Source organism: Myzus persicae, unplaced genomic scaffold (genome assembly GCF_001856785.1).
Source record: "Myzus persicae strain clone G006 unplaced genomic scaffold, MPER_G0061.0, whole genome shotgun sequence".
Taxonomy (NCBI): Eukaryota; Metazoa; Arthropoda; class Insecta; order Hemiptera; family Aphididae; genus Myzus; species Myzus persicae.
The window spans coordinates 312,677-340,575 of NW_019100758.1; the positions used below are offsets into that span (position 1 = coordinate 312,677).

The window sequence follows — 27,899 nt, forward strand, 5'->3', positions numbered from 1 at the left end:
TTATCATGGAATTCAAAGTAAATAACACATTCATTATAACGACAAGCTCGGCAACTACTGTACAGCAGAGTGGTACTCACTTGACCACCTTTTTTCATAAACATTTAATGTTCAAATCTTAATAAAATGCATCAAAATCTCTAAAACCTAACCACAAAAATCTAAAAAGCTGTATTATGAAGGCTGTCTTTGTTCAGCATTTTTTATTTTGCATAGGTACAATGATTTTATAATATTATCATCGAATTCTAACTTAGAACATCCATCACAGTTTCTTACATGACATCTTATGCACATTTGAGAGCGATATTCACTTGCCAGCCTTTTTAATATATATATTTCTTACTTGAATAATTACCTAAGTTATTCTCAAAAGTGAAAACAATGATGTAAATGTTTAATTAAAGTACAAAACTTGGCTTTAGTTATGAAGCTAAAAGCAAATTTAGTTGAATTAAATTATAAAATAGATGAGCTTAAGATTAGTAATGACTATTATTTTACAACCACCATACTATAATACGTCTATAATATGACTAGGTTTTATTAGGTGCATATATTTAAATAACTCAGAAATACTCGTTGCTTGTATATTATAGTTAACCATCAATAATTTACATTTAAAAAATGTAGTTGTTTTTTGATAGTTAATTATTTTATCTTAATATTTTGCACTTCTAAATGCCATAAATATAAGTAAGTACATTATGTAGGTGTATTTGAATTCGAAAATATGGTCTCAAGTGTACTTTCAAATTCCAAAAAATAGAACTGCAGTAAATTCACAACTAAGAAAATGAGAGTTGAGATGTATGTTGATATATTGTCGTTAAGTTATTGGATTAATGTGTCTTACTGTCTGAAAGTTGGTGAATCTGTTGATTTTCAACATTTTCCATTGACTGTGATTAAAAAATAATAAAGTTGAAAGTATGATTAGAAATAAAAGTAATTCACCTGAGTACGCATTGGACATAGAAAATACTTTCCTACACTGCTATCATCTAATGTGTAAAGAGCTTGAACCCATGTGTGAAACTTGCCTCTGCGTACTTTCAGTTAAACACACATTTTTAAAATGCCCCACCTACCAACACGTTCGAGCAAAATCAAATATTAACATCGTTTCATCCAAAGAAGCATTTGACCAATACCATCAACTTATCTTAATACAAATTAATAAGTGAAATTAACTAAAAAAAAAAAATAAATAAAAAATGCTAGGAAAACTTGGTTTATTATTTCTTTTGTTCATATCTACCTATAAAATGTAAGTACGATGTACCAATTCGCAAGGTAAATAAATAAATAATGGTGTTAGTGATAAGTTGTGAAAATAAATACTAAAAAATACTGTTGCGGTGAACCAAATAAGCGGGAAATGAAAAAAACTATACAATATACATTTATAATATTACTAGCTGAATTACACGGCTTCGCCCGCGTGTAGTTTTTGTTTTATCAAAATTAAATTCTTAAATCAACACGAATTTTTGTGTTTTAAAGAATTATAAATACAACAAAAATAATAATAATAGTAGTTACAAATGATACTAATGATTCTAATGATTCTATACACATATTGTTATTAAAAAATGTTTCTATAATATTATAAATAACTTTTTTTATGAATATTTACAAATGATACGTAGTTGCTTAATTTTAATATGGCTTAAGTCAAAACCTCTTGGTATACCACATTTAGAGTTTTATTTTGTGGTGCATAAACGTACAAATGGTCAGGTCTTCCAACTCTAGAAAATGCCACATACAATCGTCCATGTGAGAAACAGTTATTTTCTAAATCTACTCCACAATAAGTTTAAGTCTGACCTTGAGTTTTATTTATTGTCATTGCAAAACAGACTTTTATTGGAAACTGAACTCTTCTAAACTTAACTGGAAAATTGTTGGGGTATAATAGTATTTTCGGTAAAAATATTTTTTCTCCCTTAGCACATCCGGTCAAAATTTCGGCTTCGATGACATTTTTTGTAAGAGAAGTGACACGAAGCCTAGTCCCGTTACATAATCTAGGAGAATTCAAATTTCTCAATATGATTAGAACCCCCAACTTCAGTGATATTTTATGAAGAGGCATACCAGATGGTGTTTGTGAATTTAAGAACTCTGTAGGAAAATGTACCGATTCTTCACTATCAATAACCGTATCGATAGAAAAGTAATCCATTTCTAGTGCTTGAATCCACTAACTATTAGTGAGTTTATTGTGTCAGCTCGGTTATTTGTAGTTGTTAAAATAACGCGTTCGCATAACCATTCACTATTCAGATTTCTCAAATTCCCAATATCTTGGTACACACTTTGTATCAGTTATTCCAATGAATTGGTCGATACTGCTAGTTTTTTTACAATTTTTATGTACCCATCCTTATCATTTACAGTTCCGCTACCAAAATTTAAGAGTAATGTAGAAAATTCTCCTGCGTGTATATCTCCTGTTAATTTGGTTCGCATATTTACAGTAAGAGACAATTGTTTTACTTTCAACCAAATCGTAGATGATTTTATTATTTTTTATTATTATTATTATTATTATTATTATTATTATTATTATTATTTATTATTATTTATTATTATTTATTATTATTTATTATTATTTATGCCAATTTCAACTCTTTAAAATCAAAATTTTGAAAATCGGACGATTAATAGGTAGATTGTAGAATTTTACTTCTCGGAACAATTTATATTTACATGTCGATCAAACACAAAGTTAGACGAACAAAAAGTTATGGTTGCATGTCGCTATGGAAACCCACAGGTCACCAATCTGTAATATATATATATATATATATACAATTTGCACGTAAACAATTTATTTTGACCGATTTCAACCCTTTAAAATCAAAATTTTGAAAATCGGGAGACTTGGTGACACTCACGAAGGTATTTGGAACAACTTTGTGAAAAAAAATTGGAAAAAAGTTAAATAGCGTCGTCACAAAATTGGTACATAAAAAAGGCCTGTTCTTTTATATATATAAGGAAGGTATATATATATATATATAAGGATACCAATACACCTAGTTATGTTTATGATTATAATATATTAATTAAACGGTGACGAAACTTCAAACTTTTAAGTTAATTTAAATTCGAAATAAACATAAACTGTTAATTCATAAGATCGTTATGGCCTAGTCTTACAATTTAATAATTCTATACTTATATTATTATTTCAATGATCTATTTGCGTCAAGAAAAAATTAGGATACGGAAAAGCATATAAGTAAATTAATATTTAATAGCAGTATGTAATCTAGAATAGAATAGTATAACAAAAATATCATATAAGTATGTATTGGAATTACTTAAACTATTACAATGTCGTATTGTATATTATGCTATGTTCATAAAAATGTTTGTAGAGTTTTTTTTATATGAAACACTTCATAATAACACTATTATTGGTACACTAATATTTTAACTTTATAGGTTTAGTTAGTATATTTTTAAGCATTAAGATTATGAAATTCAGTGGTTATTCGTGTATGTAAAATATCTAAGTATATATTGTATAGTATTATTTACTAAAGCGTACAGAATACACAGTTAGAAATAGTCTATATATATATTATATCATGTGGTAACACACAGCAATGAACCAACGTGAGCTACAAATCTCCGAGTGCCATAATACAAAACCATAATGCACGATTATGCACGTCACTCAGCTATACCGAATTTCGTGATTGTGTATAGTTTAGATTATCGTAATCACGATCAAGGTAGTCTAGCCGCCCTCATGGGAGCGCCCTGCGTCCTCTACCGTCTTTTTATTCTCCAGTTAATTGATCAGCCTCAGTGTAAATTCTACATCGAATGACAGACACGAGTGATAGTTGATAATATGGTGTTTGAGTTACATAGGCTATTTTATACTTTTTTTGAAGTGCCAAGGGCTAGTATCTCAATTCAGCGAATTGAGTTTAAGAGAAAATTATTGTCCTAAGTAAAAAAAAAAAAAATGAATGGTTTTTGACATAACTTTAATCATATCAATTATTAAAATTCTTTACGAATGCTGGCCAAATTGTACCAAGCGTGTCCATGCCAAAAAAATGGTCGAAAATAACAAAACAAAAACAAATAATTCGAAATTTAAATTTTAAATCCCAAGAATTAACAAGTAAAAAAATACTAATAAGGATCCTATACTTAAGCGAAAACACGCCGAGAGTATGTCCACGGATGGTAAAAACACGCAGAAGCTGCAAAATATCAGAAAGGAAATTAAGAAGAACACACAAACACCATTGACAGAAAACCAGGATTGTTTCGAAGATGAAGATGAAGACGAAGACCAGGCTCTCCAAAAAGACAATATTAAGGGCACCTCTCTAGAGTTGGCCCGCTCGTCGTGTGCCGACGACATTTTGTTGAAAACACTGATCGCAAAGTATGCCACGCGGTTGATGGACAAGTTGGAAAAGATCGCCGGAAATGTGTCACTTGATAGCGATCGTGCGCACGCGGTCGTGCGGCTGCGCAGAAAGATACAGCGGTTGCTCAAGGACATGGATCAGGTGGGTGGTCCGGATGACTCTTCAACAGTCCTACTGAACAAGTACGACAGCCTACGTATGGCATACTACACTATAGCCGACGGGATCAAAGGAGCAAAAAGGCTGCCGGACAGACAGGGCTTGTCGGCGACTGCTGGCCAATCGAATATCCATAAAAACTGTGAGAAACTGAAAAAAATCAAGGGAACCGACAACTGTAAGAAACTCAACAACCAGCAGAAATGGAACAACTGTGAAAATGAGAAACGAGAGAACCGTGAAAACGAGAAACTAGAAAACCTTAAGAAACTCGAAAACCAAGAAAAACTGAATAACTGTAAAAACCATGAGAAACTTGTAAAACAGGAAAATAATGAGACACCTGAGAAACTGGAGAATCATGAAAACAATGAGAAACTTGAAAGCCACGATAAATTTCAGAACCGTGAAAAATTCGAAAACCTTGCGAAACGTGTGCTCTACTGTGAGTATTGTGGCAGAGGCATTAAGCTTTGTAATATGAAGTGTAGTCCAAAACTTCAATCAGACAAATTCGAATGGAAGACGTTTCTCAAACGTCGATTTTTCATTTATTTCCCCTGTGTATGTTGCATGTGTGATTAGTCTGTTTGATCCAGGTTGGGTTGGATGCCGTCTAGGTGTTGGTTGGGTGATTTGGGTGGGGGTGGGGAGGGAAGTGATCACAAATACGACTTTGAATGAACGAAAGTTGAGTATTAATACGCTACACCGATGGTCACACTCGTCACACACGTCTCTCTTTAACAAGTAAATATTTAAAAAATCTATGAGAATATTATACAATAATTATTTTATGTACATTTTGTAGTTATTTATTTGACTTCACAACAATCACTTTAATCGTCATAGCCATTCGGTTTCAACATCTCCAGCTAAATTTTTCACTACCCATTGAGTAGACTCACTTAAACAGTCAGATACAATTAAAATTACCAACAGGACTTTGATCAGTACTCTTTTCGAAAATTCAGGATAATTATATTCTAGTCTCAAATGAATACCATTTTCACTTTACCAATTATAATTTTATGGTTAAAATGCAATCGGGATTCGGAGTATACAAATATACAATAGACTCATGTAGGATGTGGTCCTATCACAAACTGACTTCTTTTTTAAAATGTAATGTAATTTTGTTTCATAATAAATTAACAGTTCAACAGAATAAAATATATCGAAGCTGATGATAGTATTACCTACCGACAAAATTCTGACAAACGTAACTCAAAGAGGACAATGTGGAGGAAGTCTTATTTTTCTTTAGACTCTTTTGAGGCTTCTGTAATGCTGTTGTATACTTGAATCGAATACTGACTTAGTTAAACCTGAACAAATATCGACAAATGCATCGACTTCATAGTTTAAACTATAAACATATTTGATTGGATGACTCACATAACACAAAATAATAATTTCATACACGTTTCTGAATATTATATATATATATATTTTTTTTTACAAACAGTTGTTTTATACACATATTATATTATAAATATATTATAAATGACTAAATATACTAAATTGTAGTGGGTAACAACCAGTAAGAGAATACACAAATCAGAATAATAATACATTTTACATTGTAACTTCGTAATATTATGAAAGGATATACAGAAATGTAATCAATTAAGTTAAAACAAAAATATATATTATGGGTCTAAACCGTTACCTATAACAAATTGTATGGTAACATAATACAAAGTACCATTCCATATATATAAAAACAAAACATTACAATTATAATAATAATTTTACATTTAATTAATGTCTAAATGTGTTTATATCAACTGTAGAACGATATGATCATTTTTTTTTATTTATCTAAATACATCAAACATACAAAAAAAAAAAAATACAGAATTTTATATTCATCAATGTGAAGTACAATTATATAATATTTAAGCTTTGAACACATTTTTACGAAATAGATAGGAATGTGTTTATAACTCAGTAATTAAAAGATAGCCATGTATTATAGCAAAGTATAATTTGCAGACTACTAATGTATATTTATCTAAAATTATAACATACACATTTGTTCGGTAGTTTAAAAGTGAAAATTTGCATTATTGTCTATTTCAAAAAAAAAAACCCCCGATGGATACTGTTTTAGTAAATCTTTACGTGGACAACATATTCAAATTGAATTCATTTTGGTATAATTACGAGATATCGTTACGCACATGTTACTCAATATAATAATTAATAATACATAACTGACCATTTAATGATATTTAAGTATTTAGTAGTTATTGTTATTATTTATATTTTTTGGATATATTTCACTCTGATGTTAATTATATCAAATAATATTTAACTTAAAAGTAGGTAGTATATTTTATGATACTGTAAAAAATAATTAGACTTGTATTGAACAATGCGAGAAAAACGTCAAAATGTGTATAAATCAAAACTAAAACTACTATATAATGAAATACTGCTGGTATGAAAATTGTAAATACTTTTAATTATTGGCTAAAAACAACATAGCTTGAATGAGTTCATTGAATAGTATAATATATCTAAAAATATTTCAACGTAAAAGTTATGCTATAGTAATTGTTATTTTATGGGCAACGTAATTCTAGAGCCATCATTTAAGAAAGTAGGCAGTTAATACACTGTTTGTCTTAAATGAAAAAAATTATTTTTTGTTCATTGTAGATCTTCAAATTATTATTTAAAATAACTATTTTGGTTAAAGCAAAAAATATTTTGTTATATTTTCAATTATCATTCAATACACAAAGAACGTTTATTATTCTATCGTCTGTAAATGTGATGAAATTGTTCTCATAATTATAAAACCATTGTCGAATTTGAGCGGTGTCAATAAAATAATATATTATGAACAAATAACTACTAAAAAACGGTTGTATTAAACCTCTACTATTATATATAATAATATACTACTTTACAATATAAACTGTATTGGTTTTACATAATGTCATCTGTGAAAATACATTTATGGAACATAGTAGGCAGAGTACACAAATTCCTTTCAAGGATTAAATGGTATGCACCTAGCTTATCACTGTGTGGCATGTTCTCAGATGGAAAACCGTCAGACCATATGTTTTTAAGAAACATGCCATGTCCCATACAAATTTTCAAAAACAACCATTGCTATAATAGGGCCACATTAATTTGGGCAAATCTATTAAAAACAAATGTCATTTGGGTGATACGTCATTTGGGAGAGTATATAATATGTTATTATAATATTATGTCGTTTGGCTGAAATATATAATACTATGCTTATATGCTTAACTAATAACGTATTTAATACATTTTCAATTTTTAGATGTTTAGGACTCTAAGATGTCCATACAATGTCCGGTTAGAGGGTCAGTTAACGCAAACCGACCGGTAATAGATTTTATAACAGGTGGAATTCCGCACTGTAAGTGTCCGTTAATTTAACCCGACATTGTAAGAACGGCCCGAACTAACTAAACTTATGATTGTCAGTTTTAACTGATACTTTCTTATGGTAAAAAATATTTCTTAGAAAAATTCATACAAATGTTGTAATGTTGATAAAATGAGCCAAAAATTAACAGTTAAAATGTATCTTAAAAATGCCAAATATAATAACGTACAAATACAAATAACTGAACTTAAATTCAAGTTCGACAGTAGGTCAATAATAATCCACACTAGTGTTAAAGGTAATAGCAAAAAATTGGTTCTGTTGATCAAAAATTGTCTACATTGTGCGTAGGTCTGAGGGACAAGACAAATAGTGTGCTGACATCGTCTTAAATATAAATTAACCAGTGGGTGCTCAAATCAAATACATTTTGGGTCATCCGCCCAAATAAATTATGCCCATATTATAACAATGATGGAAACCTAATAAATATATAACCATTGAAAATCAAACCAACACAATTAATAACATACATTTTTCAGTTACATAATATATCACTTAATGTTAATTTAAATTGCTAAAAAATTGGTACATTTTAGTATAAAAAAGTATAGTAAGACTTTATTAATAATTTAACGTGAATAATAGGCACCTACGTTTATGTCGGTTTCACAAACGCTTAAAACCAATATAATTTTAATATTATCATTTTTTTTTTAAACTTATTATTAACCATTCACTATCTTATAGAACAGCTAGCCATGTAATGAATCATTTTAACTTAGCAAAGATAAACAAAAAAAAAACATCAGTTATTTTTTGAACACAACACTTTTACCTACGTACATATAGGCCACATTGATACTATATATTATTAAAGTGGGACTTCCGGAATTTCAGTGAGACATTTGTCAGGAGAAATTCACATTAATTTGAATACTTCACCTACTCGAAATATATTGATTCAAACCAAATTTAAATCGCAATATTATATAGCTTTAATTTGTTCACAATTTAAGCCAAGTAAATAATTTCCAACTTTTCTAGACATTTACTCATTGAGTTAAACACTGAAAGTCAAAATAGCTCATAAGCACATCGATGCTCAAATGTACAATCAACGTTTATTGAACTGATCATCTGCTTTATAGATTATTTCGATATCAGATTACAACAAGACATCGTGTGCTCACTACTTTGAGATTATATGGACATTTTATTAAGTCTTCATACGAGAAGAATGCTTATTTAACTTTTGGTTGTACAATATCGTTATAATTATTTTTGAAACGATGTTTGTTTTTTTTTTATTAATGGAAATAAACCATTCAAATAATAAAATTTGATCAAAGTGGGTTTAGACTGCCATCAAATACGTGGAAAACTTAGCTATAAGCTGATTGATATACGTTATCCCTTTACAAACCGAAACGTTATTATGCCTTTACTGATTATGTAAAAATATAGTTTCATCAAATTGTATATAAAATATTTTCTTATTCGCATAAGGTATTTATAATATTCAATTATTAGCCGTTACTGAACACAGCAGAGATCTTTAACGTAATATTACTTAACGGGGTGCAACAATAATATAAAATATTTTAAATAATCTAATGATATATTCAATTTTATTATACAACCAATTACACATATAATGTATTTTTTTATAATATATTATACCTAAACTTGATCGTTGAATGCAATATTTTAGGGTACCTAAGTGCATATCATTATATATTTCGAATTGTATTGTTATGACTGAATTTAATTCTATAATATTATGTTATTATTATTTGGACATTAAAAATGATGATTTTTCAAATGATAGTATATATTTTTTTTATCGTCTTTTCGAAATCATCTTAGACATAATATTAAATTATTATAAAATAACAATTTCCAGTCGTTAGTGACTTCATATATTTTGGCTATTATATTTTTTTGTTGACACTATTTTATTTTTTTAAATACATAATAATATATTATTTTAATATTTAAATGTACTTTATGGTTTAAAGTACAACAAATTATTAATATTATAATTAAAATTTTATGATATTAAAGAGATTTCAAAATATGTACTTCATATGTCATCTTTACCTTATCGAACAATGCTTAAGCATGGTATATAATTAATACGTTTTAGCGGTACCCACATTAAGTTTTATTCACCAAATGACCAATATTATTATAAACGTATGTTTTTACTGTTTACTGTTAGATGTTTTAAATAATTTTTACTTATACGCATAGCTTGATGCGCAGTTATTAGTCTGTTAATTTAGGTCACAGTTACTTGTGTACACTTAGATGTGTATGATATATCGTTAAAATGAAACAATTATTTTACAGGTAGATGACGTGAGTTAAAAATGAAAAAAAAATATTTACAACAGTCGTACGTCAAAACAGAGTATAAACATTGTACATGCTGCGTGCAAGGACATTTTATAACATTTCCAAGGACTCGATAACCGAAGTCCTTGAGTCCGGATGTCAGCATCTTATTTTCCCGTCACTCGCCACGTTGTATCGAACGCGACCGGTCAACGAATAAGGGTTGGGCCTGTTGTCTTCGAGTTCGGAGAACGACTTTCTTCTTTTAGACGGATTTGTCTGGCCGTCTGCACCCGTTTGTTTGGTGTTGGGTTCCTTCATGCTGATGAAACTCGTCTCTTTGAACCTACTGCAATAACACAAATATTAAATTAATGATACGTGTTTGTTAATTTGACGTTGTATGAACAGGACGCTGCTTATATCGTTGTTAAGATGATAATTATTATAACTATTGAATAAAACATCTCTTTCAAAGGATGTAAGTAAAATAATTCATAGTTCATAATTTTATTTACATAAATAGAATATGTAATAAATATATGGTTTAAAAAACATTTTTTATGTAAAACGTAAACACTTCTTGTAAGCGTGTTTTAATTTTAGTGAAAACCAAATTCAAAAAGATGAATGCTCTTTAAAATAAAAAAAATGTTTGCTAGTCATCAAAGGAAAGTCTATTTTTGTACAGACCCACATGCCTACGTACACTATGCCAATACAAAACACCAGAGTAATGAACAATATTAGCATTAATCCCGTATGATCTACTTTTTACATGACTAACGACGACGTGTTTGTAATGTTTGTATTGTTTGTAACAATATTATGGCCAATGACCGTCCCCCCCAATGTTTGCCGAAGGACATTAAAAGTTATTTTGACGGTTAAGAATATAAAAATACATGTTTTTTTTATCAATTTACCTAAGGGCCACTGATAAATAGAATTTAAATTTAAAATGTTAACTGTATACACATGCAACTAGACAAAAAGAAATATTCAACCATCGTGTTAAAGTTGATTTATAAAAAATTACATAATTATTTTCAAAGCATAAATCATAAATATGTTTAACTGTTTTAAGAAAATTAAACAGCATAAATATAAAATAATAGAGGTAAATGTGTTAATTATAAATAAATGTTTAATTCATTTTTTGTTATTTTTTTTGAGAATAATAATCACTAATAACTCTCCCCCCCCCCCCGGAATTATGTTCTAAATACGCCATTAATGGTTATGAGTATATGAAAAAATCTCGCATATTGTCTTTGTGTGAAAAACAAATAGAATGGTTTATCAACCTACTCAATTTGCGTCACTAATTTTAAATATTTAAAATGTATTTAATTTAATTTTATATTTCTTAATATTTTTTATTTTTTGTTTATTTATGTTCATTCTGATAACCCAATTGCATATTTTACTATTAAAAATAATTACGAGAACGAATGTTCCGTACCTACTTATATTTCCGTGTTTATCAAATATATGTATTTTAACGGATAATGATATATTAATAAAAAAATATTTTACAAGGAATATAATGAATGATAATGATTCATTTATTTTTCAAAAATATTTTTTTATTTTGGGTGATATCTCATGAGAACCATTTTTATGCTTTACGTAGTCCTTTTATTACGAGGTGCAGTTTGCCCGAAACACTAACTTCCAGTGATACGACGTCACAGGACCGTTGCTTCTGGCGTTGTTGTCTCCGTACGCGTCGTCCTCGTCCTCGTCGAACCGATTGGTGTCAGCGTCCAGGACGATCTCCGCGCCGTTTGGGTCGTCGTCCTCCTCCTCTTCTACGTTCTGTTCATCGTCGTCGTCGTCGTCGTCATCGTCGTCGTCAACCTCATCGTCCACTTCACCAGTGTTCACGGCGTCCTCGTCCTCATCCTCGTCCTCTTCGTCACCACCACTGTCATTGCCGTCATCGTCGTCGTCGTCGTTCAGCGGAGCCATCTCGTTGCTGCCCCGGAACCTGCCAAACCTCTCGGCGTCCCTCATCATTTCCGCGTCCACACCATCGAACATGTCGTCGGCCGGAAGTGGAGTCACGTATTGCGGTTCTTCTTGGTGTTCGTTTTGGGACAGCTGATGGATGCCTCCGCTTCCGGTGACGCAATCGTGAGCCCGAAGAACACCATCCGGCGGCGCATTATCGTCCAGCGGATGAGTCGCTCGGTACGGAAGCTGCGCCGCAGGCCTGCCGATCACCGGAGGTTTGAAATCAATGATGGCTGGATCCTGCGCAAACAGGTGGCAAACACACATATGCATATTATTGTTACACACGAATTAGTGGGCCATGGTGGTACACGACGTGTGATAAATATTTGATTAATGTTTACGGGACACGTCTTGTCAAGAAGGGGGGAGGGGGTCAGAAGTAGTTCCGAAGAATTTCAACCACCCCAGGTCTCTCAAGATAACGAATGTACAGCAACTGTACGATTTACGTGGCATAAGTGTTAATCACAGGTCAATACCCCCCCACCCCTCCTATCAAAATCGAAGTTCTGATTATTACATTATTACATTAAATCATAGACCCTGTATACTACTAGACAAGAACTCCGTAGAACTACGAGGTGCGCAACAACATCTAACAGTGGTGTATTCTGTCTCGACAAAAAAGTACAATAATCCATAATACCTATATCTTAAACTGCCATGCGTACGAGTAATCGAGTAATCAAAAAGCACCCTCTATGTTGTTCCGCTTTCCATACGCTCGTTGCTTGTCAAGTAGTATAATAAGGTTTATGCGTTAAATAATGTTGTATATTTTGACTTAAAATATTATGTTTCGTACTATTTTGGGTTAGTTGTAGGTGCTAACAGTTGTAGGTGGACGGCACTCGTAAATATTTCATGAAATTATGTCCATCTTTTATACAGGGTGCAACCGAGTGAAAACTGTACTTACTTGTATAAAGAGTCGAAGCTTATTGCGAATGTACTCAAACGTAGGCCTAGTTTGAGGATTTGTCTTCCAGCAGCTGCCCATTAACTTATACACAGGTTCTGGACAAATAACTGGTCTAGATAAACGCCCACCTCTCATAACATAATTCATTGTCTCTTTGTTCGTCATGCCCGTGTATGGCATAGATCCAAATGTCATGATTTCCCAAAACGTGATTCCATAAGACCTAAAAATAAGCGTTAACATTACATGTAAGAAAGTATAAGTAATTTCAAAAAATCCAAGGTCAGTAACTTGAATAAATCTCAATTAAAGGTTTTCTTATGTTTTGTTAAAAGTCTTGAATTAGTATTTTTGATAACTTGCATAAAGTCATCACTTAAAATTTGAATGTTTTAATTAAATATAATTGTTATTTATTTATTTTTTACTACCTAATGCAAATTAGAAGTTACCTATCTATCCATAATAAATGTTGTCTATTTCCATTAAAAAAAATTCAAGCCAATGAAAAGGCTTTAGTAACAGCTCAGTATATAGAACTAATAATATTTACTTGATTCATTATGTTGGGTAAATACATACGTTATTAAAACTTCAATCACATTCACTGTAAAATCAATCGAAGTAAGAACCAAGGACAACCTTATTAATATTAGAAATTTTGTTTGATGTAAATAACAGAATAACAGTATTATATGATATTAATACATTATAAAGTTGAATGTTATTAAAAAAAAAATATTAAAACATATATTTCAGAGTTTGAGTGGAGTAGAGTGAGATCAAAATTTAAAATTGCCAATATTATCAACAAAATCCATTTTGTTTTTTTTAAGTGTTACTGAAAAATGAACATTTGTAGATATATTAAACTTAACCAAATTTTTATATTAGCATATTTTGTAAATAAATTGTAGTATTTTAAAAATGTTTTAATACTATTTGAGCTACAGTGGTCGCTGCTTATTTTAGATTTGACATTTTTGATTTTTGTTTAGTTGTTTTTTCTTTAAATATCAATAAAACATTATTCGCTGCGTCAAAAAACTTGGAAGCTACAAGGTTAATCGTAAGTTGATATTATATATATTAAAAAATATTAAATATGAATCATCACACAATTTTATTGAATCGCAAATATTTTTTTCAAACGATTTTGTGGTTAAAAATGTATGAAATATTTACTGTATAAGCTAAGGATTTAACATTTAATACAAGGTTACTCGTATTCATCTTATACAGGAAAAAAATCTCAGTTTTTTTTAAAAACATTTTAGTTTAAAATTTGGTCGTTATTTGATGTCATGGGTCCTTGAAACTTTAAACGTATACTCTTATTTTTTATAATATACACAAAGACATTTTTACTTGAAATTTTATCAGCAAAAGTTAATTCAACATACCATGTCAGTTATCAATTTAAAATAAATTACTTGGATAGTACTTTTATAATATAATATAATAAAATATACTTAGTTATATAGGCTGATGAATTATTATAAATGAATATCAATGAATAATTTTTAATAATTGTAATATTTTTTTTATTAACTATTCAACCAATATAGTTTATAAAGTCAGAATAGTTTTTAGTATCCAATAATTCATCATTTAATTAAAATTTAACACATCCATTGCTGTGTCTTACTCAAAGCCGATAAGTACACACAGGACACCTACTATTCAATTCAGCATGGTCGCTGTAACCTACCTAACGCCTTTCTAGTTATCTATTTGAAATATACTTAACATTTCATATTAAACTGATATTTGTATTATTTTTTTATGATATTATTACTGTTTTATTTTATTGTGTTATTGAAATATAGTTTTTTTTTTTTACCAAACATCAGTTCTTGAATTAAAAACGCCATCTATCAACGACTCTGTTGGCATCCATTTAATGGGCAACATTGCTTGACCGTCTTTTCTGTAGTACTCGTTTCTGAAAAAAAAAAAAGAAAAATCAAAAAATGTTTAGTTACATAATATTATTATTGTTATATAAATAGATACACATGCCACATACCTATATACATCCCTAGACATTCCGAAATCGGCGATTTTCGTTACTCTGCCACGGCCTGTCGTAGACAGTAAACAATTTCTGGCAGCAATATCTCTGTGGATAAAATGAAGATTTTCCAAGTATACGCAGCCCTTGGCAATGTCCAGTGCCATTTTTAATAAATCTTTTAACTTTATAGGAATGATTTTGTGATTTTGTTGCTGAAAATAGTATTGAACGTGTTAGAAAAAATGTATTTCAAAATTAAATTGTCAATACATAACAAACAGGACTAAAAATGAATACCTAAATAATATCGTACAACAAATTATTGTTTATAAAATATTGACGAAAGTCTAAAATGTTGTGTATTTTTTTAACCTCTTAATCCTGTGAACTGTGTTTCGTTATAATATTATAGCGATTTGATACTGCAGGTATGTAAATATTTTACAAATTAATCTACAGCATAATATCACGTTATATTGTTATCACAAAATTTTACATTTCCTGTGGTTCAATAGTTTATCAGGTGGTCATAATTTTACTGCAATTATTATTTAATAGTATATACTATACGTACAACTGAAGGGCGATTTTTGCGTAAAAATTCTTTCAGGTCACCGCCACTCAAAAGTTCTGTAACGATGAACCTATAGTTCTTTTCGAAAGTGATTCCGATGAATTTCACAATGTTCGGATGATTAAACTGACTCATTATGATGGCTTCGGTCAGGAAGTCACGTATACAAGATAGTTCAGCCCTTTTGATCCTCTGTCTTTTTTCCCTTTCGACTTCTGGATTAGGAGTGTTGTCGTCGTCGAATTTCACCTCCACGTTGGCCATGTCTTTTTTCGGTTGGAGAGTCTGAAACAACACCAATCGAATATCGTATACGGCGGCGGTGCATTAGTTCAATGAAAGTATTTGGTATTCCGATCAGACACGCGTATTGGCAATGCCTTTTCGATACTAACCTTTATCGCGACACGCATTTCGTTCGTTTCTCCCGTCTTTTTATAATACCCACGGTACACCACACCAAAAGCTCCTTCGCCAATAGATCTAGAAATCACACGTAACGTACATTATAAACTTTGCCGTTTAGCAATCAAAGTTAGAAGTTCCTTTCCACTGTTATAGCACTGCTCGCTGTCTCGAAATCACATTTACGACACCGGTTAAATTATTTTACGCCAAGTCAAAGTTACACGACCCTTATAATATATTATGGTACTGCGACAACTACCATAATTAATCGAATAAACCATTGTATTATTGTGACCAAAACTAAAAACAAAAAATTAGATCGATCGCTCCATTGAATAACTTAACCGGTGAAACGAATACGATCACGCACAAATGACAGTATTAACCAAAAACGAACTTTTTTTTTTTGGTTTCAAATGCAATAAAAATAATTCAATTTCACATTACAAAAAATTACATGAAATAAATCAGCTGATGACTCAAGTGCAAATAGTAATTTTACTTTATTAATTTAAACAATTAAATATTTAATTCACTATTATATTAGTAACATAAATTGTATTTACTTTTGTATTCTTAATTCATCCCTTAATATTCTTGGAAGGTCGTTCGTGGTCAAAGTCCTTCCATTGAAATCATAAGTAGGATTGATGTCTACATTTCCATTTCTGTTTCTCGATGTCATATCGTAATTTAAAATTCCATTGTGAAGTATATTGACATTTTCTTTGCGTTCTTTTCGTCTTCGATAACTTCTATCTAAAACCGTATGTGAGAAATGTTAGCAAAATTGTATTAATCACATTAGCATTAAACTTACACATCCAAATTCCTAAGATTAAGCAAATAATTACAACTGTAAATACACTTCCAGTGATTAAAAATATAATTTTTGTCGTCTCCGTTGATTGATCTGTAATGTAAAACAATATTAATGTATAATAATAATAGTTATCAAGTCAGACAAATGCATAATAATAATACTAGTTAGTTGCTTATAAATTATAATATTAGTTTTACTAATAGTTACCATCTACGGGGTTCAAAAAATTAGTAATATATTTGTGGGCGTCGAAAGGTATATGTTGTAAATTATTTTTGAGGATAATTCACGATGTTTGTATTTACAATATTATTTCCGCCTCGATACCACGTTTTTGTGTCCAAGTGCTAATTATGTTGATATAAATTAATGTTAAATATACATTAACTGAGTGTAAACAGTATATATTATAGTTAATAGGCTACGCTTTTGATTTAGGGCAAATTAGTTTAACTAACAAAAATTAAACTTGCATAGGCACGGAAAAAGTTTCTGCGTCATCTATTTTCTATCTCGACCCTCCCTATTGTTATCGATAAATTTACGCGATTATTCAATAACTTATAAAAAAAACAAATATGCATTAATCACACGTCATACATGGAGGACCCCATGTCTATAATCCAATGTATTATGTTTTTTTTTTCGTTCGTTCTGTCACAGTTTCATAATTTAGTGTTTTACTAATAAACTTAAACTCAACAACAACAACAAAAAGATAACAAATGCGCTGTTATTATCATATCCTAACCAAACAATACAATTTAGATGGATTATAAATTATTCGAAATTTATACTTTTATCCATCAGTTTTGTACCCAAATTAAATCTTTCAGTGTTCGTAAAAAGTAAGAGCATTCAACCATTGATCATTATACAAAAACGACAGTTTATAATATAATTTGAATGGTATCGACTTGGTATATGTATAAACGAGTTAACCGTAACGTAAATAACTAATAAGTTATTGGTGGATCTGTAAAATTATATAATACGAAGTAAATTCGATTGTAGACGTTTTGCAGCGAAGAAAACATGTTTACCGGCTGCCTATTAAAAGGATAATTAAACAATTATACCATTGTAGTCATATTTCATGTCTGATTAGTTACGATAATATTATGGTGGGTGTTTTTATACGCTTAGAACATCAACTCTAAACTAGCTTTTATAAAATATTGTCTAAAATAGAAAGTTCAGGCTGTACATTAGGTACCTATCAAAAATTATGGTTTCGTGCGATTTAAAGGTTATTGTATTCCTATTACATCGAAGGTAAAATATATAGGAACCATAACACCTTAAATCTAAACGAAAATTATTAAATTATCGTCTATACATACTTCGCCCAATACTAAAATCCAAACTTTCTATAAATTCAAAATTAACAATATACAAATCTTTTTTAGGACCCATATGGACCTATGGCTCCCAAATTTGGGGTAGCGCCAAACCGTCCCCACTACAAACCATCCAAGCATTAAAGTCCATATCCCTCCGTCTCATAACATCTGACCCATGGTATACGTAACAAATAATACATTCCACAAGGACTTAAAAGTACAAACTGTTGAACAACTAACTAAACAATACTACACTAAATTTCACAACAAATTACATCTACACCAAAATCCTCTTATCTTCCACCTGTCATCACGTACACTTCCTGACAATCACCCTCGCCGTCTTAAAAGACGCTGGTGTCGTAATCTTCTATGATTTAATATAAAAAAAATCAATAAATTATGTTTAAATTAAATCTGAAGGGTTCTATTATTGGATGACCTCCCTTATCCTGTCATTCTGTCATTATATTATATTGTTTGCTGTATATATTATCGCATTTACTTATTGTGCTTTTGTTAATACAGATTGTAAAATTTCTAAAATAAAAAAAAAATTAATGTAGTATATTTTCATCAGATATTTTTACGTAACACTTTTGTTGCAACTTGTGAACAATTGTATTCAAATGTAATAGTGTTTATTTTTTTCCACTGTCAATAATAGGTATGACTCTTCGTTGTGCATTCGATCTTATACTTTTCGGTGGTGAAATATATGTTGTCTGACAGGTGTCTGTTAAGGGAAAATTAAACACTTATATCATTGTAGTCATAATAATATATGACGGATTAATTACGGTAATATTATTGTAGTTCTACCTATTTAGTTTACAACATCAAATCAACTACCTATTCGAAAATCGCAAATGCCCTGACTACTTAAGACTACTTAAGAAACTACCTATTAAACACGACTGTTTGCTGCTTTATTAAGATTAGGAGTAAATTATTTTCATTGGATATTTTTAAGAAACACCTTTGTTGTTATGTAGTTTTATTCAAATTAAGTTGTGTTTATTTAGACTGACATTATTTATAGAATTTGTTAATATTGTGCATGATGGTGTGAAAATTCATGTTATTTTGATGTACGTTGTCATGTTAGTCACACCGACTGGTAGGTATGTCTTTTCTTTGATCATCATCATTACACATGCACAACTTTAGCACCTAAAAACTAATGGTGTTTTTAGTTTTGAAGTGTGTTCATTATAATATATGGTTTTAACAAAATTTTATGAATACTGAATAATTTCAAGACTTGAAAAGATATTTTTTAATGACATTTACGAGTGGAACGAATATACAAGCAACATGTCCATAAACGTTCTTTCATTCCAGAGACAACAGGTACTATATTATAAAGTATGTTTATTATTACTATGTATTCCTTGGGAATAGAAATTGAATTATTCCATGAAATCAAACTTGAAAATGTGAACAGAATACTATGTTTTTGTGACTTTTTTTCTGTTCAGTTCAGAAATATTTGTTTGCCTGAATGCTTGTATTAACAAAATACAAGTATATTATATCAATTTGAAATCTTAAAAATATATTTTATACCTCTGGTAGCTTCGCACACCAAACATAACATGAAAAATATAGAACAATTTTAAAGAATAATAAACCAAATTAAAAAGGTCCACCACATCATCAATTACCTGAACCACCTGAACATCGTATACTTAAGCGAAAGAGCCTATACGGGTTAATCAATTTTAGTTAACTTCTTAGTAACTTATAATTTATGTACCTCAATAACTGAAATTGTATGTTTATATTTTATTTATGTTATTATTGGATTATTACTAATTATTATATTTGAATAATATATATATATTATTTCTTATCATTACTATTATTTTTAGTAGACATTAACACAAATTATTGGTAATATACAGATGTTACCATTTCTAATTTATGTAAAAATCTATTCATAACTCATCATTAGCTAACAAAATATGTCAGTGCTAACTAAAAAATCAAATATGTAATAATAATAATTATAATAATAATATTAATTGAGATGATACTAACTTCCGTAACATTTATTTTGAAGAAAAGAATACTTTTTCCACCGAATTAGACTGTGTGGGAATTGCGTGAACAGTTTTTTTCAGTACAATTTCGTTTCTGTCAAAGTATCATGCTCTTTTAATCTAATATTGTTGTGTTTTTTAATGTAATCATTGTTTAACCGTACATACGTACCTACTGTCTACCTAGATTAACTCGAGTAATAACAGTCTACAACAACTAATTTTATGTTTTTTTTGTTTTTTACACGCTGTAAACTGTAAATCCCTGAGTTTACCTACCAACAAAAGCGGAATTTGAATAATGTATTTTATTTATATTGAACATATACACACTCTTTTGATAAATTTGGTTTTAACATTTATATTTTTAGACTTTTAGGTAACAATTCAATTTAAAATAAAAATATAGTGTTCAAGAACAATATTTGAATCTAAGTATAATTTTATATTCTATAGAAATGTATTAATTGTATATAGGTAGTATTCATAGATTAATAATAAATATTTCTATTATTTTATTACATACAACTGTTGTATAGTTTATGTTCTATTTAAACCAACATTTAAATAAATATCGATTCTTTTAAGGTAATTAATTATCTACTTAGAACTCACTTCTATTTTAAAAATGATTTTTAAATTTTATTTAAATTCTTTTTTTTTTAATTACAGATATTACATTTTAAGATGAGAGCTCGTGATGGCAGACTTGGGCCATCGGGGATTTGGGAATCATGAAACCCCAGGTGATTATAGTGAAAGAAGCGAGCAGAGTCGTAAAAAATCATGAATTCTATATAGTATAATACATTTTAACGAGTAAATATTATATCAGTAGCAAATTTTAAGACTATCACACTTAAACATGCGCATACAAAATTACCAAACTAAACTCATGGAACTACCAACGTATCGGTCTTATTTAATATAATTTATTTATGTGAAAAAAAAAACTTTGACATTTTTTGTAAGAAGAGCTATACGTAAAAATTGGTAAAATGTGTGTTGCAGTGAATAAAAATGAACGATTTGAAAACAATGACATGTGAATAGTCTTATTAATTTTGTACTTTCATAAAAATCGTAAATATGGCACAGTAATCGTGTATCAGTTTTCTGTATCCATCTGTTGGCAAAATTAAACTGATAACTTATTAAAAGAATCGTAAAACCTCTCGACAAGAGGGCGCCACAAATAATGCCTTCGAACTAAATATCTTAACATTTTAGTTTTTCGATAGATAATATTAACATTTAAGTTCTATGTACAAACTAGTATATATTATTAATTTTATCATAAAACTAACTTGTTTTATAATTTAAATTTAACTAAAAGTTGTTAATCAGTTCTTAGAAGTATTTTTACGTCTAAGTACTTACCTAACATTAAAATCGTTAGTTAATAATATATAAAAAAAAATATTATATTCAGTGAATTAATTAAATGTATAGAGACATTTTGAAGGAACTATTGTACTATTGTGTACTACGAAAGTGTATTTATAAATTACAAGCAAGTAGATCAATCATTAAATTAGATTAAAATATTACATATAAAACATTGTAATGTAAAAAAGTAAATAGATTTTATTCCAGTAACGCAGATCGAAATGTCATTATTTTAAGTTTAATTCCTACTCTATTAATTAGATCTAACACAATTACTAATTAGACACTAGTTATGAGCTATTATAACAGTGCAAAGGTTGTGAACCCGAATTATCTGTACTATTCAGTTAAATATATTATGTTCGATAACATGAACCAAACTTAAAATGCAATTAACTATTCAAACATAGGTGTTCTAAATTGTTTTCGAATAATTAATGAACATTAATTTCGACCAAAGGAGAAATACTATTTTGTTATTAGAGAATGAATGGAATATAATTTTTATTCAAAAAAGTATATTTAAATATCTATAAAGTATAAAGGTACGGTATCAATATGAAATATTTCAACCATTGATAAAGGATATTTTTTATATTATCATTTTTAAGTTTTGCTTTTTTTTAGTGACAACAAGCATATTTTTCATTTCCATATTCCGAAGATGATCGGAGTAGAGAAGTACACCGATACCTCGAAAAATGTTTCCCCGATACTCCGCTCATTTTACTCTGAATACTAATAATAACTTGTAATAGCTAAACAACTTTTTCGAAATGTTTCTAGACTGAAATACTTCAAATAATATTTAGTTTCGTAGAACTAAATTTAAAATGCATTTTGTCATTTAAAAGAGCAAAAACTTTAAAATATTGTTTTGTAACGACTTAAAATGATGCAAAAAAATATTTTCAATATATTAGTAATTTCTACAACAATGAGTATGTCGATTGATCCATACTAAGTATACGTTGTAAGAAGATGCTATTTTCTGATAATGTGAGTAATAAGTTACATAATAAGAGCAAACCTACATGTGTCACAACATTAGCTATCTCATAATATTTTAATTTTTATGTAAGTAAAGTTGTAAAAATTATAAAAATGATTATAAACTGCTTAACAGTTTTAATATCGTAAAAAAGTAACTTAGCCACACAGGTCCTTAACTTAAAATTGTAGAAAATAGGCGAATTCAATTTAATATTGAGAGTAACAAGTAAAAACACAGGGTTGGTTCTGCTCAACGTACAATTTTCGTTGCGCGTAGGTCAGTGAGCGAAAATAAAAGGAGCGCCTGCATACTTTTGTAATGTGCATACTGCATATTTATACATAACATCTGAAGCGAAAAAAATTAATACTCTTCGATTATATAGTTGATTAAAAAATGGCGGAATTAATTAATATTGTAATAAATAATGTAATTAAAATGTATACGAGTACGTCTTGTGCTTTCGATCGTACGTATAATATCTCTAACAACTTATATTATACAATACCCGATGCACACAATCGTACGAAATGTTTTTTATACTTTAAGTATCGTTGAAACAATAATAAAAATCAGTAATTACAACCTCCATTACAGGTCGTAAAACAACATAAATTCACTACTCCACCACTCCAATCAATCAAAACGCCCTCACTCCCAACCATTAAGAATAATCGAGTTCTATCTGAGTGTTTTATATTTATTTCATATTTGATATTGCAGTCACAATAGTAATGTATTATTTAGATATTTAATTTTTAGCACCTTTGAATGTACCTATTCAAATAATTTTCAATCGCTAATCTGTGGAAACAGTTAAGTGTTAGTACATACCCAAATGTTGGCAGTTCGTAAATATGCGGGCATAAATGTGTAAGCATCTTTGAGGGCAAGGATCTTGTATGATTTATCTACAATACACCTAATGACATGTTAAGTGTCAAGATACTTTTGAACACTTTCGATATCTCTCCCAGCCTTGACTTTGGTAACCCTGCAGTGTTGTACGAGTCGCACAGAAATGTCGGGTTTGGACCGATTGTAAAGCAACATTTTTACGTCCACGTCGTCTGCATCTTTTCGTTAAAAAATTGAAATCGTATTCCGTACTAATATTGTGGCACGGACAGAGTGTGCTGTAAGCTATGATAGCATACGGGCCCATTTCCCTCCCCGAAATCGGAATTTCCTCGTTTTCGTTCAGGCCGTTCGTATTTGAAGTCTTTACGGTCGTTTGTAATGACGATGGTTTATGAAGATATCAATAACTATTTCGTTTGTTAGGGATTCGTTTCCGTACGAAAAATAATGCCACTCGATAACTAAAGTACTCACATATGCAGGACTTGCCGTCGGGCCCGAGCTTGAAGTCGGACGGACATATACAGACGACCGAGCTGCGCAACTGATTGGTCGCGGCGCATAGGTACGCACACCCACAACCCACGATGGCGGGTATGATGTACACTGTTCCGGACTTGTAGTTGCTGCCTGGATACACTGCCCTGTAGAACACGTGCTGGTTGTCCGGCAAGTACGACCAGCCGCCCTCGCCGTTCGTCTGACTGTTGCTCCAAGCGCGACCACCTGAATTCCAAGTCGGTTCGATATTAGTCGATAATAATTGCAATATTATTATTGTTATATTTTATCGTATAATATTTGGCCATCAAAAAAGTGTTTAGCGTATTTTCGACGAGCAAAAATATTAATAGAAAAGCGAGTTGGTACTGTTGGTAGTATTGTCGAATTAGCACGGTCCAAACAGCTGCAGTCGTTTATCATGGTGCTATAATAATAATAATAATAATAATAGGTATTCATTCCTTAAAGTATGTATGGATACCGATAAAAAGAACCAGTCAGGATGATCGATGCTACTATAAATACAATGGAAATACCATTTATATTTGTATATAAAATAGTCTAAAGTGGAATGTATTTTTTTCTCAAAATCGTTCGAGGGCTTCTTTGAGTGTAAATCGGGATCAATTTTATCAGTCTGTAAATTACCACAGTCAATATTACTAGTCTAAAACCACTTATTTCTGTTTTATTAATTTTTTTAATTGTTATTCATTCCCATCTAAACCTGCATTTTAAGTTTACAGGTATGTTAAGTCTTAAAAAAAGGATAGTCAAACTAGATAAAAAAATATGTATTTTAATCAAAGTGAGTAAAATTATAATTTTTCCAATGTCTGGATTATTATTATTATATTCATTGTATCATCCATACGTTAAACTATTATTAAGTATGCTTAATGAGATATAATACGTGTATATTTTTCATACTATTATCTAGTTAATAAAATGGGAAGTTAACCAAAAATATATTAATTATATTGGTATAAGTATAGGTATTCATTAAAGCCATGTTTTCAGAATTACAATAATTACAACGAATAGATATCATTTCAAAGCATTCGTCAAATTTTTATATTAAAAATGTATTATTGTATTAATATACAAGTAATAAAGATATTTAATTAATTAAGCTATGTATAGGTAGATAATAGATATTGTATATTTTATAATGAAAATCAGTCTAGATAACAAAAATGATTTTACCCATATGACTATATTATGAGTAAATAATGCTTTAAAAATAGGAGGGTTTAAACAACTCTCCTGAAAAAAAGGCTAACTGGTGTTAATAAGTCTCTATGACATTTGACTTTTGTCACCTTGGCAATCAGTTTTAAAATCTGTTAGCTTAATGGATTTGTTTGAAACATATTTTTGAATGTCAATAATAAATTTGAATGAAGTTTATTATAATTAATAACAAATCATATAGGAGGAACCTATAATTACTATAGTTGTACCATTTTTTTATGGTTTTTTTAGATTCCCACAATTTTATTACAATGTTTTTTTTTTAAATAATAACTAATAGTTGTTAACGGAGATAGAAAATACCGAAACATTTATTAACAAATACTCAAATGTTGAAATGAAAATTCATGAATCATGAGTTAATGTTAATACTATACATAGTGCAGTGTATTTTTTTTGTATATTAGTAAATATCAAGAAATAACTAATATGAATACTTTTAAATTAATTTTTATTTTGTTTTATTTGAATTATAATTTATAGATATCAGTAGAAAAAAAACTGAGTTAATGTTTTGCCCGCAACCTTTGATGTGTATATATACATGGCTCTCTAGTAATTTGTTAAAAAAAAAGTATTAAAAAGAATATTTGAATTATTTGTATGACCCGCTCTTTATGTATTATCAAAAATTAAAAATAACAAATACTTTTTTAAAGCAACCCTTGAGTGTGCCTTATATAAGTACGACAACAATTACAAGTAATACATTATTAAATTATCGGAAAAAAAAATAGTACCTTACATTTTATTTCACATAGTACACTATTATTTTAAATCATAATTATTATTCATTTGACTGTTGATTTTTAATCATGACTATCTACATTAAACAAAGATGTTAGTAATTGATATTTGATTAACTATATACCCATAGGCAGGTAATTAATAATGGTGGGTACACTAAATTATTATGAAAATAAGACCAGAAGATTCAGTGTACCCGGGGAACTTCATAAATCTAAAAACTACCACTTAAAACGGTGTAACCACAAGCCAGTAGTTAATGTTTCGCAAAAAAAGAAAATCCTGTACTGTTTTCATAATACTATTACCCAAGCGAAGTATTAGCTGGTATATTATTATAGTCAATGGAATAAAAAAGCAAATACATCAAAGAAAAATATCACCGTACGAAGAATGACCCAGTTATGCCGTTGTTATTTCAATATCATTTCAATGTTTGCAGTCATCGATATTTTGTATTGTTTTAAATAAGTTTTGGATTACATTTTTAAGGCGCCTAATTATATACGATTATGTAGACCCAATTTCCACTATCAAATGCAATCAAGAATACACGTTAACGACTGGCATTTTGCAAATCTAATTGGTAATCAAAAGGTAATGGATGATACTTTTTAGCGAGGTAAATAATTTTGTCTGTAAATCATTCCGTTTATTACGTGTTGATACACAATAGTAGCTTAGAAAGTACAAAGGGTTGTTTTTTTTTACAATAATCAAAGTGTAGAAATGGAAACTAAATGAAAAACATTAAATTAATTCTGGATCGGATAAAAAGGAAAAAAACGTACGCCTACTTCAATGCTTTTAAAAAATATCTTGTCGGAGAATCTTTTTCGTGGTAAATACAATTTTTAGAAGTATAGTGAAGTTTGAACCTACCATTAACCGAACCTTATGTTTTGTCCTTTATATATAGGATCAGAGATCAAGGATACCGACTGAAATGGAACATTACGAATTCGTTTAAATTTGATTGCAATGGTACCTAATGTTAGTAGTTTAATAAATACGACGTATTTTGCGGTTTTTACTCATTTAAATATTACCAATAAATTAATTAATGTTACCTAAAATATTGTTTCGGAGACAAATTTTCGATGATAGGTAATAATAAACGCGTACAATCGGCGACCGTAAATCAAGACTGATTAATCGATTCGATTGTTATTATTATTACTATTATTTTTTTTTTACTTAGAGCTCGGTTATTATGTTGTAGTAACATGCCGTGTTATTATAGAAACTTAACTGCAACTATATATATTTCGTCGAAAATCGCATAAGATCACAATAAATTATTCGCAGGATTTCTGGCAGAACTGATCCGAACGCAATAGAAATAATAAATATATATATGCCGTTTTCGAAGACGCCCGTTGTCGCACATACATTTCCGATTTATTGCGGCGGAGCTGATTTATTATTTTGCCTTTACTTCGAAACCTGTGGTTGCCGAGTTTGAGAGGACCTCTCTCTTTTTTTTCACATTAATTTATTATTATTACTACTAGTATACTGCTGGGGGCGCAAACTCACATCCCGTCTCATCTTATCCAAGTAATAATGTTGACTGGTGTTGGCCGTTGCGTCTACTATCGCCATTTCGCCAACAATTATTATGTTTTATGAATTTCACGATACACATTGCGCCAGTGTTGGTCGATTTTAGACGTATCTGTTATTGATATTACCATATTGTGTATAGTAGT

At 29.7% G+C, this 27,899-nt stretch overlaps 2 protein-coding genes and 1 pseudogene across 2 annotated transcripts in view; 1 reads left to right on the forward strand and 2 right to left on the reverse strand.

The window, feature by feature from the left end:
• Positions 1–1,822: 1,822 nt before the first annotated feature.
• Positions 1,823–2,191, reverse strand: LOC111042822. The gene has a single exon (XM_022327518.1). The coding sequence runs from the start codon at positions 2,189–2,191 to the stop codon at positions 1,823–1,825; it is 369 nt and encodes a 122-aa protein (XP_022183210.1).
• Positions 2,192–4,205: 2,014 nt separating this feature from the next.
• LOC111042826 lies at positions 4,206–4,824 on the forward strand (annotated as a pseudogene).
• A 5,114-nt stretch (positions 4,825–9,938) lies between these two features.
• The window catches only part of LOC111042823 (leukocyte tyrosine kinase receptor-like), a 319,549-nt gene continuing 301,588 nt past the window's right edge, over positions 9,939–27,899 (reverse strand). The window contains exons 16-25 of the mRNA XM_022327519.1: positions 24,157–24,408; positions 17,048–17,140; positions 16,794–16,986; positions 16,215–16,302; positions 15,820–16,104; positions 15,258–15,457; positions 15,072–15,173; positions 13,226–13,451; positions 11,960–12,543; positions 9,939–10,633 (exon numbers count right to left, since the gene is read on the reverse strand). Coding sequence (XP_022183211.1) covers positions 10,444–10,633; positions 11,960–12,543; positions 13,226–13,451; positions 15,072–15,173; positions 15,258–15,457; positions 15,820–16,104; positions 16,215–16,302; positions 16,794–16,986; positions 17,048–17,140; positions 24,157–24,408 — 2,213 coding nt within the window. The 3' untranslated portion in view covers positions 9,939–10,443. The remainder of the gene's footprint in view (positions 10,634–11,959; positions 12,544–13,225; positions 13,452–15,071; positions 15,174–15,257; positions 15,458–15,819; positions 16,105–16,214; positions 16,303–16,793; positions 16,987–17,047; positions 17,141–24,156; positions 24,409–27,899) is intronic.

Excerpts from the sequence above, each read along its gene's own strand:
- LOC111042822 (XM_022327518.1), bottom strand. The coding sequence starts at position 2,191 with ATGGATTACTTTTCTATCGATACGGTTATTGATAGTGAAGAATCGGTA.